Source organism: Vulpes vulpes, chromosome 10, assembly GCF_048418805.1.
Source record: "Vulpes vulpes isolate BD-2025 chromosome 10, VulVul3, whole genome shotgun sequence".
NCBI classification, from domain to species: Eukaryota; Metazoa; Chordata; class Mammalia; order Carnivora; family Canidae; genus Vulpes; species Vulpes vulpes.
The window spans coordinates 101138361-101152509 of NC_132789.1; the positions used below are offsets into that span (position 1 = coordinate 101138361).

Genomic DNA, 14149 nt, shown 5'->3' on the forward strand with positions numbered 1-14149 from the left:
TCTGTCCCCCTGCTGACCCTTGCAAAGTGTACTTTAAAAGGACAGTCGTCGATGTTCGCCCCAGCCACTTGCAGCTTCCTTTTCCTAGTCTTCCTGCAATATAACGGTACGTCAGGTCGTTTAAGATGTGCCATGCGATGGCCCGCCGGGCACATAGGCTGGGGAACCAGCAATGCAGGTCGGCCGCAGCCTCTCTTTCCCTGACATAGTCATCAGTCTTGTTCCGGCTGTCATGGTGAGAACACACGAGATCTACTCTCTCGGTAACTCTCAAGGGTACGACACGGTGGTGGTAACTACAGTCACCACCTACACCTAAGATCCCCGGGACTTACTCCTCTTGTAACTTCGTGCCCTCTGACAGCAGCTCCCCATTTCCCCACCACTCAGCCCCTGGCTGTTTTTCTGAGTTCAGCTGTTTTATTTTTTTATTATTTTTTTTTATTTATTTATTCATGAGAGATACAGAGGGAGAGAGAGGCAGAGACCCAGGCAGAGGGAGAAGCAGGCTCCATGCAGGGAGCCCGATGTGGGACTCGATCCCAGGACTCCAGGATCACGCCCTGGGCCGAAGGTGGCACTAAACCACTAGGCCACTGGGGCTGCCCAGTTCAGCTGTTTTAAATTCTGCATATAAGTGATACCATATGGTATTTGTCTTTCTCTGACTCATTCACTTAGCTTAATACCCTAAGGGTTTATCCATGTCGTGTCAAACAGCAGGCTTTTCTTCTTTTTTATGACTGAATAATACCCCACTGTATGTGTGTGTGTGTGTGTGTGTGACAGACAGACAGACAGACAAAGAGTCTCACATTTTCTTTATCCATTCATCTGTTAATGGGACTTAAGTGGTTTTCATTTCTTGGCTACTGTGAATCCTACCACATTGCATACGGAGGTGAAGATTTCTTTATGAGACAGTGACTTCATCTCCTTTAGATAAACACCCGGAAGCAGGACTGCTGGATCATATGGAAGTTCTGCTTTTAATTTTTTGAGGAACATCCGTACCGCTTACCATTGTGGCCTTACCGATTTACATTCCTACCAAGAGGAATTCCCTTTTGTCCACATATATTGTCTTTCTGATGATGGACATTCCAACAGGTATGAAGCGATATTTCATGGGAGTTTTGATTTGCATTTCCCTGATGATTAGTGATATTGAGCAGCGTTTCATGGACTTACAGGGCATTTGTATGTCTTTTTTAGAAAAATGCCTATTCAGGTTCTTTGCCCATTTTTAATTAGATCATTTGCTTTTTTGCAATTAAGTTGGATAAGATTCTTATGTGTATAGATATTAATCTCTTATTAGATATATAGTTTGCAAGTATTTTCTCCCTTTCTGTAGACTCCTTCTTCATTCTGTTGTTTCTTTTCCTCTTCAGAAGCTTTCTAGTTGGATGATGTGGTTCCATCATCATTGTTGATTTTTAACTTGGCTATTATGGTGTACTTAGAAACAAATCAGAAAGAAAAAAAACCAAAAAACTCTAAAACCATGAAAATGAGAGTTTTAACAAAAATTGTCCTAAGTTGTATAATAATTCACCAATCACACTAAAAAGGAACAACTCTCAGTTAACATTCCTTAGTAGTGCAACCCAACATCTAATCCCTTACCATTAGAAGCTACTTTCCCTATCTATACAATCTAAGAATAACTGCATTTATTTTGTCTCAATTAATTAAATTTATATATACAACATATACATTTAACATGTATAATTTCCAAATCATCTTTGTGAGATGCTGGACAGCTGGAACTATTTTTATCCTAATTGCCTAATTCTTGACAAAGCTGGATACAATTCAAAATTAATCTTTTTTGAAACAGTGAGTTCTATTTTGAGTGGACATCTTTGCTTTGTTCCTTATCTTTGTCCCAATTAAGTTTAATGTTCCCTATAGATTTTGCTGAGAGTCTTTATCTTGAACAGGCACAGGATTTTGTCAAATGTTTTTTTTCCTCATCTGTTGATACAGTCAACAGTTTCTATTATTTATTCTATTGATGTGATAAATTATGTTAATTGTTTCTCAAATGTTGAGATAAGATTTGCTTATGTGAAATAAACACCACTTGGTCATAATCCATAATTCTTTTTATACTGTGTTGAATTCAATTTGCCAATTTTTTGGAAGAACTTTTATATCTGTGCTCATGACAGATATGGGTGTATAGCTTTCCTTTCTTGTAATGCTTGCTCTGTTCTTGGTATTAGGGTTATGCTGACTTTATGAAATGATTTAGGAAGTATTCTCTATGCTTCTATCTTCTGGAAGACACTGTAAAAGAAATCATATAATTTAATCTTTAAAACTTTGATAGAGTTCACCAGTGAACCCATCAGGGCCAAGTGCTTTCTGTTTTCACAAGTATTTAAATGTGTTTAATTCCTTTAATAGGTATAGGCCTGGTTCATACTGTCTACATCTCTTTGTGTAAGTTTGGGAAGACTGTGTCTTTGAAGAAATTGATCCATTTCATCTAGAGTATCAAATTTGTGTCCACACCGTTGTTCTTAGTATTTCTTTCTTACCCTTTTCTTACCCATAGTATCTGTAGTAATGTAGCCTTTTTCATTTCTGATGTTGGTAATTGTATCTTCTCTTTTTTTCTTAGTTAACTTGGGTAGAGGTTTATCAATTTTATTGATTTTTTTTCCAAAGAATAAGCTGATTTTCTCTATTTCTTGTTTTCTATTTAATGGATTTCTACTATAATTTTTGTTGTTTCTTTGCTTCTGCTTGCTTTAACTTGTTTTTTTTTTCTAATTTCTTAAGGTGGAAGTTTACATTAGTGATTTTAGGTCTCTCTTTATTTCCCACATATTTGTTCACGGCCATAAGTTTTCCTCTAAGCATTTCATCTGCTGCATCCCACAAATTTCAATAGCTTATATTTTCATTTTCATTTAGTTTGAATTCTTTAAGTGTCTTGAGCCTTCTTTGACACATATGTAATTTACAAGTGTGTCGTTTAATCTAAAAGATTTTTTTAGATTTTATTTATCTATTTATGGGAGACAAAAAGAGGCAGAGACATAAGCAGAGGGAGAAGCAGGCTCCAAGCAGGGAATCTGATGTGGGACTCAATCTCAGGACCCCAGAATCAAGACCTGAGCTGAAGGGCAGATGCTCAATCACTGAGCTACCCAGGTGCCGTAATCTCCAAGAATTTTAGGGTTTTCCAATTATCTTTCTGTTATTCATTTCTGGTTTAGTGCCACTGTGGTCTGAGAGCATATTTTGTATTGTTTCTATTTTTTTAAGCTGGTAGAGGTATATTTTATGTAGTCTATTTTAGCACTACATCTGTGTGTGAGAATAGTAAATAATCTGTTGTTTTTGGATAAAGTATTTTACATTTATCAGTTAAATCAAGTTGATTGATGTTGTTGATCTAAAGCATGTTCTGACAAGTTTTCCACCTGCTGGATCTATTTATGATAAAGAGGTATTAAACTCCTGATAAAATAGTGGATTCGTCTGTTTCTCCTAGCAGTTCTATTAGTCTTTACCTCATGTATTCTGATGTTCTTTCAATGGGCTTATACATATGAAGATTTATAATATCATCCTGGAGAATTGGTCCCTTTATCATTATGTAATGGTTCTTTTATCCCTGACAATTTTCCTTCTTCTGAAGTTTTTTTGTCTTAAAATCAATAGAGCTACTCCAGCTTTTTTTTTCAATATGTTAGCATAGTATGTCTTACTCTGTCCCATTACTTATAATCTATCTGTGTTGACCACTCAGTGCTATTTAGATATAATTTGAAATTTCAGTAATAATTATGTTCTTGCTTAGTAGGCCACCTTTACTTGTTTGACCATAAGTCAATGTTTATCATTCACAGATTCCACATTTGCCAGTTTGACTACTAGCTAAAATTCATCCATAACACCAAAATCAATACTTGCTGTGCTTTCATGGTCATTAACAGACATACGCAGAGAGGTGTAAACTTTGAGTCCCCAGACTGCATATTTCCAGTCGACGTTAGACAAGATGATGCTCTCCCTCCCTGTCTCAGCTCTTATCCTGTTAACAAGTGTCCTTTTTGGGGTCTATTTAATGCTACATTATGCTTTTGGTTGGTGATTGTGTCCTCTAAAATACTCCCCCAAATGTTGTGGGGAAGTACTGTCAAGTGTTCTCAAGCACAAGAAGAAATATTATGGAAAAAATATGTGTATCAGATAAGCTTCATTCACACATGAGTTCTAATACTGTTAGCTATGCAATTAATGTTTATAAATCACTAATATAGTACATTTAGAAAAAAAGATAAAATTCACTGACCTATACATAAAGCTGTCCAGAAAAATGTAAAGTATTATCTGTTCTATTTTGTAAAGCTATGGAAAAGCAGCTAAATTTGTGAGTTCATGAGATGAAAACTGATAATAATATAAAAAGTGTAGTGATCACCTTTCTTTTGAAAGTAGTGATAAATGGCTTACATATTTCAAAAGGTGATACAGCATAAAAACTGTTAAACTTTCAGTTGAACAAGTTCTGTAGATCAGTAGGTTATAGAAGAATGCCTCAATAGATTCTTTAAAAACACCTCCTAAATTTAATCCAGGAAAAGCATATGAGGAAAGGAAGGATTTCAATGCTGAAAAGACAGGCTTGTTTTATAAGGACATTGACAAACAAACAGATATGCTGAAAATGGCATTTCTGTAGAAAATGTGTGACCAGTGATTTTACCTAAGTGAAAATAAAAACAACAACAACAACAACAACAACAACAACAAACAACAAAAAGAAACCTAAATGTATGTTTTCCCCCTAGCAACAGTTCAGCATCTATTAATTCAGTGTTAATCCAACTTTATAGAAAACTATCACAAATAACAAGAATCAACTGTACATCATAAAAGCCTATAAAATTTCTATACTTTGTTATGCCAAGCTTTTCTACTAAACCAGAATATAAGAATTATCTATAAATTCTTGTCAGAATGCAATAGGTTAAGAAAGAAAAATCTATAATGATTGTAAAGAAGAAGTCAGAATTCTTATTATGTGCAGAGTATATTATTTATAACTCAAAATCTAAGCTATTCAACTAAAAAGTTACTAAACATTGTAAGAGTTCAATAATTTTCCTAAATACCAGGTAATTTTATGGTCATAAAATGTAATGTCATTTATTTAAGCAACTATGTGTTAAGAAACAAAATAAAAATAATATAGCTTTAAATGTCAACTTAAATGCAAATATTAATGCTGTTTAGCAAACTAAAGTTTCTTGCCATTTACAAAAACTCCACAAATCCTTACTATGTCTTTTTTTTTTTGAACTTCATTTAAAAAAAATTTTTTGGAGTTCATTTTGCCAACATATAGCATAACACCCAGTGCTCATCCTACCAAGCGCCCCCCTCAGTGCCCGTCACCCAGTCACCCCAACCCCCCGCCCACCTCCCCTTCCACCACCCCTTGTTCATTTCCCAGAGTTAGGTGTCTCTCATGTTTTGTCTCCCTCACTGATATTTTCACTCATTTTATCTCCTTTCCCTTTATTCCCTTTCACTAATTTTTATATTCCCCAAATGAATGCGACCATGTAATGTTTGTCCTTCTCCGATTGACTTACTTCACTCAGCATCATACCCTCCAGTTCCATCCATGTGGAAGCAAATGGTGGGTATTTGTCGTTTCTAATGGCTGAGGAATATTCCACTGTAGACACAGACCACAGCTTCTCTGTCCATCATCTTTCGATGGACACCGAGGCTCCTTCCACAGTTTGGCTATTGTGGACATTGCTGCTAGAAACATCGGGGTGCAGAGGGCCCGGCATTTCACTGCGTCTGTATTTTGGGAAAAATCCCCAGCAGTGCAATTGCTGGGTCGTAGGGCAGGTCTATTTTTAACTGTTTGAGGAACCTCCACACAGTTTTCCAGAGTGGCTGCACCAGTTCACAGTCCCACCCACAGTGCAGGAGGCTCCCCCTTTCTCCGCATCCTCTCCAACATTTGTGGTTTCCTGCCTTGTTAATTTTCCCCATTCTCACTGGTGTGAGGTGGGATCTCATTGTGGTTTTGATGTGTATTTCCCTGATGGCAAGTGATGCGGAGCATTTTCTCACGTGCATGTTGGCCATGTCTAGGTCTTCCTCTGAGATTTCTGTTCATGTCTTTTGCCCATTTCATGATTGGATTGTTTGTTTCTTGGGTGTTGAGCTTAAAAGTTCTTTATAGACCTTGGATACTAGCCCTTTGTCTGATACGTCATTTGCAAATATCTTCTCCCATTCTGTAGGTTGTCTTTGAGTTTTATTGACTGTTTCTTCTGCTGTGCAGAAGCTTCTTATCTTGATGAAGTCCCAATAATTCATTTTTGCTTTTGTTTCTCTTGCCTTCATGGATGTATCTTGCAAGAAGTTACTGTGGCCAAGTTCAAAAAAGGTGTTGCCTGTGTTCTCCTCTAGGATTTTGATGGAATCTTGTCTCACATTTAGATCTTTCATCCATTTTGAGTTTATCTTTGTGTCTGGTGTAAGAGAATGGTCTAGTTTCATTCTTCTGCACGTGCTGTCCAATTTTCCCAGCACCATTTATTGAAGAAACTGTCCTTTTTCCAGTGGATAGTCTTTCCGCTTTGTCAAATATTAGTTGACCATAGAGTTGAGGGTCCACTTCTGGGTTCTCTCTTCTTCCATTGATCTATGTGTCTATTTTTGTGCCAGTACCACACTGTTTGATGATCATAGCTTTGTAGCACAACCTGAAATCTGGCATTGTGATGCCCCCAGCTATGGTTTTCTTTTTTAATATATTCCCCTGGCTATTCGGGGTCTTTTCTGATTCCATATAAATCTTAAAGTGATTTGTTCCAATTCTCTGAAGAAAGTGCATGGTATTTTGATAAGCATTGCATTGAACGTGTAAATTGCCCTGGGTAACATTGACATTTTCACAATATTAATTCTTCCAATCCATGAGCTTGGAAAATTTTTCCATCTCTTTGTGTCTTCCTCAATTTCTTTCCAAAGTGTTCTGTAGTTTTTAGGGTATAGACCCTTTACCTCTTTGGTTAGGTTTATTCCTAGGTATCTTATGCTTTGGGTGCAATTGTAAATGGGATTGACTCCTTAATTTCTCTTTCTTCAGTCTCATTGTTAGTGTCTAGAAATGCCACTGACTTCTGGGCATTGATTTTTGTATCCTGCCACACTGCCAAATTGCTGTATGAGTTCTAGCAATCTTGGGGTGGAGGCTTTGGGGTTTTCTATCTACAGTATCATGTCATCTGTGAAAAGGGAGAGTTTGACTTCTTCTTTGCCAATTTAATGCTTTTTATTTCTTTTTGTTGTCTGATTGCTGAGGCGAGGACTTCCAGTACTATGTTGAATAGCAGTGGTGAGAGTGGACATCCCTGTCTTGTTCCTGATCTTAGGGGAAAGGCTCCCAGTGCTTCCCCATTGAGAATGACATTTGCTGTGGGCTTTTCATAGATGGCTTTTAAGATGCTCAGGAATGTTCCCTCTGTCCCTACACTCTGAGGGGTTTTGATCAGGAATGGATGCTGTATTTTGTCAAATGCTTTCTCTGCATGTATTGAGAGGATCATATGGCTCTTGTTTTTTCTCTTGCTGATATGATCAATTACATTGATTGCTTTACGAGTGTTGAACCAGCCTTGCATCCCGGGGATAAATCCCACTTGGTCACGGTGAATAATCTTCTTAATGTACTGTTGGATCCTATTGGCTAGTATCTTGTTGAGAATTTTTGCATCCATGTTCATCAGGGATATTGGTCTGTAATTCTCCTTTTTGGTGGGGTCTTTGGTTTTGGAATTAAGGTGATGCTGGCCTCTTAGAATGAGTTTGGAAGTACTCCATCTCTTTCTATCTTTCCAAACAGCTTTAGTAGAATAGGTATGGTTTCTTCTTTAAAAGTTTGATAGAATTCCCCAGGGAAGCCATCTGGCCCTGGACTTTTGTGTTTTGGGAGGTTTTTGATGACTGCTTCAATTTCCTCCCTGGTTATCTCCCTTTTCAGGTTTTCTGTTTCTTCCTGTTCCAGTTTTGGTAGTTTGTGGTTTTCCAGAAATGTGTCCATTTCTTCTAGATTGCCTAAGTTATTGGCATATAGCTGCTTATAATAATTTTTTTAAATCGTTTATATTTTCGTGGTGTTGGTGGTGATCTTTCTGATTCATGATTTTATTAATTTGAGTCTTTTCTCTCTTCTTTTTAATAAGGCTGGCTAATGGTTTATGTATCTTATTAATTCTTTCAAAGAACCAACTCCTGGTTTTGTTAATCTGTTCCACAGTTCTTCTGGTCTCTATTTCATTGAGTTCTGCTCGAATCTTTATTAACTCTCTTCTTCTGCTGGGTGTAGGATATATTTACTGTTTTTTCTCCAGCTCCTTGAAGTGCAAGGTTAGCTTTTGTATTTGAGTTCTTTCCAGTTTTTGGATGGCTGCTTGTATTGTGATGTATTCCCCCCTCAGGACTGCTTTCTCTTTATCCCAAAGATTTTGAACGGTTGTATCTTCATTCTCATTAGTTTCCATGAATCTTTTTAATTCTTCCCTAATTTCCTGATTGACCCTTTCATCTTTTAGCAGGATGGTCCTTAACCTCCATGTGTTTGAAATCCTTCCAAATGTCTTCTTTTTGATTTAGTTCTAGTTTCAAAGCATTATGGTTTGAAAATATGCAGGGGATGATCCCAATCTTTTGGTATCGGTTAAGACCTGATTTGTGACCCAGTACGTGGTCTATTCTGGAGAACGTTCCATGTGCACTTGAGAAGAATGTGTATTCAGTTGCATTTGGATGTAAAGTTCTGTAGATATCTGTGAAATCCATCTGGTCCAGTGTATCATTTAAAGCTCTTGCTTCTTTGGAGATGTTGTGCTTAGGTCTGTTGATTGTAGAAAGCGCTGTGTTCAAGTCACCAAGTATAAGTGTATTATTATCTAAGTATGTCTTAACTTTGGTTATTAATTGATATACTTGGCAGCCTCCACATTCCGGGCATAAATATTCATGATTGTTAGGTCCTGTTAAGTATGATATACTGTCCATCTTCATCTCTTACTACAGTCTTTGAGATAAACTTTAATTTATCTAAGGATCTAAGGATGGCTACCCCTTTCTTCGGAGGACCATTTGAATGGTAAATGGTTCTCAAACCTTTTATTTCCAGGCCGGAGGTGTCCTTAGGTCTAAAATGAGTCTCTTGTAGACAGCAAATAGATGGGTCTTGCTGTTTTATCCAGTCTGAAACCCTGCGCCTTTTGATGGGGTCATTAAGCCCGTTCACGTTCAGAGTCACTACTGAAAGCTATGAATCTAGTGTCATCATGATACCTATTCAGTCCCTGTTTTTGTGGATTGTTTCCTTGGACTTCCTCTTTCTACTACAGAGTCCCCCTTAATATTTGTTGCAGAGCCGGCTTGGTGGTCACATATTCTTTCAGTTCCTGCCTATCTTGGAAGCTCTTTATCTCTCCTTCTATTCTGAATGAGAGCCTTGCTGGATAAAGTAATCTTGGCTGCATGTTCTTCTCATTTAGGACCTGGAATATATCCTGCCAGCCCTTTGTGGCCTGCCAGGTCTCTGTGGAGAGGGCTGCTGTTAATCTAATACTTCTCCCCATAAAGGTTATGGATTTCTTGTCTCTTGCTGCTTTCAGGATCTTCTCTTTATCTTTGGAATTTGCAAGTTATTAAATGTTGAAGTGTTGAGCAGTTTTTATTGATTTTAGTGGGGGATCTCTCTATTTCCTGGATCTGAATGCCTGTTTCCCTTCCCAAATGAGGGAAGTTCTCAACTATGATTTGTTCAAATACACTTTCTGGACCTCTGTCCCTTTCGGCGCCCTCGGGAACCCCAATTAAACGTAGATTTTTCCTTCTGATGCTGTCATTTATTTCCCTTAACCTATCCTCATGATATTTAAATTGTTTTTCTCTTTTCTCCTCAGTTTCCCTCCTTGCCATCAACTTGTCTTCTATGTCACTAACTTGTTCTTCTACCTCATTAACCCTCATCATTAGGACCTCTAGTTTGGATTGCATCTCATTTAATTGATTTTTAATTTCAGCCTAATTAGATAGAAATTCTGCAGTCATGAAGTCTCTTGAATCCTTTATGCTTTTTTCTAGAGTCACCAGTAGCTTTATAATTGTGCTTCTGAATTGCCTTTCTGACATTGAATTGTAATCCAAATTTGTAACTCTGTGGGAGAGAGGACTGTTTCCAATTCTTTCTTTTGTGGTGAGTTTTTCCTTCTAGTCATTTTGCTCAGTGCAGAGTGGCCAAAAACAAGTTGTACTTGATAGAAGCGCAAACTCCTCTCACTGTAGCATTCCAGCTGTTCTCTCTTTAAATCTCAGACTGAATTTGTAGTTTTTCAGGATGATTTGAAAGTTATTTAGGTAAGTTGGTGGGGACAGGTGACTTGGGGACCCTACTCTTCCGCCATCTTGCCCCGCCTCTACTAAGTCTTTTAGAAAAGAAAAACACTGACATAATTGAGCAGATATAGTGACAAAAAAAAGGATAACTTTTCAAAATTGATTCCTAAATTTACAGTTATCTGAATTAAAATTTTTTATGAACTTTTGAGATTCATATAAAATTAACCTGAAACATCCTAGAAGAATAAATGAACAAGAATTGCTATGAACACTTTGAAAAATGAAGATTCAGTCGGAGAGGTAGGTTGTAGATAATCTCAAGAGAAAAACACAAAAAGACTGAAGACCATTATAATCATATAAATGTGATGATAGTAATAACAACAGTGGATGTAACTGAAAAATCTATTTATTATTAAAAATGTATTCCTTTTGGAATTCCCATCATGCAGTTAACAGACTCCTACAGAACTGCTCTGTGTCCTTCCAGTCCAGGGTATTAACCAGCTAGCCCCAGGGCAATATGTTACTCTCTGCCTCTCACAAACCATAAATTTCAGTGTTTAGAGATAATTCTAGCCTCCCTCCCTCCGTTTTACACCTTCTGGTCATTCCTCTCACCTGCATAAAACATCCTGCTCTTCCTTTTGTTTCACATGGTATAATCATCTAGGTAAATCATAGTCACCTGCCTTCATTCACTGGCTATTTCAGCACCTGACTCTGCTTTCCTAAAATCCTAAGGGCATCCAAAAAGATAATTTGCTTAACATCCTAGCCTGTCAATTCCTTTTTTTCCTCTTCTCCAATAAATGTCTCCTTTTGTCAAAGAAAAATTATATTATACAGAATTGAACAGGCAAGGAAGACTTTATTTGAGACTATTGCAACAGAAATCAAGACATAAGCAATAGAGGAGAGAGACCGAACTTAATTCCTCTGAAACTAATGACAAGAGAGCTTTTGAGCATCGGAGAGCAGTGGGGAGGGGAGGACTAGCTGAAAAGTACTGGAGAACACTGGGAGTTGGGGTGTTTGTCAATGTGATTAGGTCATCTGTGTCTGCCAATTATTATTTTTTTAAGATTTTATTTATTTATTTATTTATTCATGAGAGAGAGAGAGAGAGAGAATGGCAGAGACACAGGCAGAGGGAGAAGCAGACTCCATGCAGGGAGCCTGATGTGGGACTCGATCCAGGGACCCCAAGATCATACCCTGGGCTGAAGGCAGGTACCAAACCACTGAGCCACCCAGGGATCCCTGCTAATTATTTCTTAAGAAAAGTAAGGTCCCTGTTCCCCCACAGAGACTGGGAGATAGGGATTCTCTCTTTCTTCACGATTATATTTCAAAGAGATGGCTTCCAAGCTTTTGGGAAAGACATTTCTGGGTTGTAAAACTGGGAAGTGATTGGCAGATTTATTTCTCAAGGGAGTAAAGAAGACTTTACAGTTGCAAGGTTTCCAAACCAAATGCTCCCAGAAAAGGGGGAACAAGAGTCTGTAGTCAGAAAGAACCTGTCTGAATTTTAGTCAAGCTGAGGGAACTGTTAAGGCCTTCTTGCTCACTCTACTGTGACTACAATTAGGGCTAAATTTGTCTAACCTAGCTGTGCACTCAGCCTTATATCGGTACGAGGAGTTGGCATATAAGGAAGTGGAGGCCTCAGACAGCCCGGAAACAGCCTCGGCTACAGGAGGAGGAGGCCGTATGCTACATGGCGGCCACAAGGTTCACACAGTCCCCCAGGAGGTTACGCGGCCCTCGCACTTCCACACTTTCCTTCTCCATTACTCTTCCTTCTGGAGGTTTTGAACCATAGCTGCTATTTTTGTCTTAGTGCATGTTCCTTACAAACTATGTCTCTTAACTGTAAGATGAGAAAGATGCTGCACCCATTTGAGCACCGATCAGCTTGAAGGTCAAGGAAGCCTTTTTTGGTGGAGCGGAAGAGGTGGCTGCCGAAAGACATGCATTTTAGCCCTCTCCCTCTGTATTTCTTAAATTGGATCTTTTTAAAGGGAAATCAGTAGGAACAGCACTAAAATGAGAGGGAAGAAGAACGCAGCCCTCATCAAGTGTTGCTCTACGATTTCCAATTTTAGTTAAAATCACTCACTGCTCTAAAGCAGCGTCGGGGACGATGCCTGGGCCAAGGCTTTTGATCCTTAGATAATGGCTTCTTCCAAACCACAGAGCAGCAACTTGACTAATCCCCAAATATTCTTCTTCCCCAGGCTGCGACAAGGACCTGCTGATCGCCGTTCTGACTCAGCGCTCTAACGCACAAAGGCTGATGATCGCAGAGGCCTACCAGAGCTTGCTCGGCCGGGTAGGGTCTAGTCTCTTCTGCTTGACCTATTTTAGGGCAAACTCCTGGGAAATCATAACTGTTTCAGAAAACAGGTCCTGCTATTCTCCTCAGTCTCACAATGACAAAGATCCCAGAGTCCACCGCGTGTCAGAAACGGCTCCTATGCCTCTAACATGCTCCAAGGACTGTAAGAAAGACGTGTGCATGTGTGAGGCATGTTCACACTCCTAGGAACTCTACCAGGCCCTTCTCAAAAACCCTTCGGCTTCACATTTTGATAGGCCCACACTGCTGCTCGGCCCAATGAGACTAGAAATGTTGTGCTGGAAACGCCCCTGTGTCAAGCTTTAGAGAAAGCAGAGAAAGGGCTAATGATCACTGGGTCAAAAAAATAAGATCTTTCCTGCAATTCTGCACGGGTCTTCGCCTAACCCTCAACCAAAGTGAATTCTGTACTAGCTTTTCTTCTCACAGCTTGCAGTTGCAGAGACCATTAAAAGAGAACGGCAGTTAAAAATAGTTCAAGGCGATAAAACTATCCATCGTGCTTTAAAGTAATCACCTTCTAATTTCAAAGCAAGTGCCATTAAAGATTCCTTCCTTTTGTTATGCATTTAAACCGCAGATTCAGAACAAAAACTCTTCAGGCCAAAAGGGCCTGAAATACCAATTACTTTGCCAACTGAGCATTATGGATGAGGCACTATCATAAAACTTTCCCTACAGAGTTAGCTCTTATCAATCCACTCCATCTCTAAACCTCAGTCTTTAACCAGCTATAATACATGAGATAAAGGATAGCCCTCTGTTGCAGTATAAATTAATAATCAAAGAAGCTACCCCTTCTTTGGGGTAAATTAGTTGAATGAAGCCATAGAAGAAAACCAAGCATTCTTCTTATTTTTTTTTTTCCAGGTAAAACTGCTATGTAAGCTTATGCTCCTATGATGCCAGGGCTAGTTTTCTTTTGAAAGAGAATGTAAAAACCATCAAAGTTGTAGGTAGCACCACTAATCAAATGTTATTTTAATATGCATACTGTTATAAGAGTGGTCATTTTTCAGTATTTTTTAACCCAAAAGTGTACGTACATCTTTGCATTTTATACGTCAGGTCAATTTAGGTTGGAGGCATAACTTTACCACGTCCCACAAAATTACACTAAAACAGATTAAAACATTAAGAAAGGAGGTACTTACACTCAAGGAACGTAAAATCCGTTAAACAACTTACACTCTCAGAGGTCTCAGGGTTGGTTGGCCCGTCCCCTCTGCTGAACGGCGCACGCTGCAAGGGAGAGCTGGATGACCCCGAATCCTGCTGGCCCCTTTCCTCCAAATACCCTTGTCGTGCAGTCTGTCATCCAGCCTTGAAAATTATTTTTCCTCTCACATCTCTTTCTTTTTCTCCCACTTGCACAGT

General features: G+C 38.6%; 1 protein-coding gene across 2 annotated transcripts in view; it reads left to right on the plus strand.

Annotated features, from left to right (window-relative positions):
- ANXA10 (annexin A10) overlaps nucleotides 1-14149 on the plus strand; it is a 101560-nt gene that overhangs the window by 35464 nt on the left and 51947 nt on the right. For both annotated transcript variants that reach the window (XM_072725297.1, XM_072725296.1), the window contains one exon: nucleotides 12651-12745. In XM_072725297.1, coding sequence (XP_072581398.1) covers nucleotides 12710-12745 — 36 coding nt within the window. In that variant the 5' untranslated portion in view covers nucleotides 12651-12709. The remainder of the gene's footprint in view (nucleotides 1-12650; nucleotides 12746-14149) is intronic.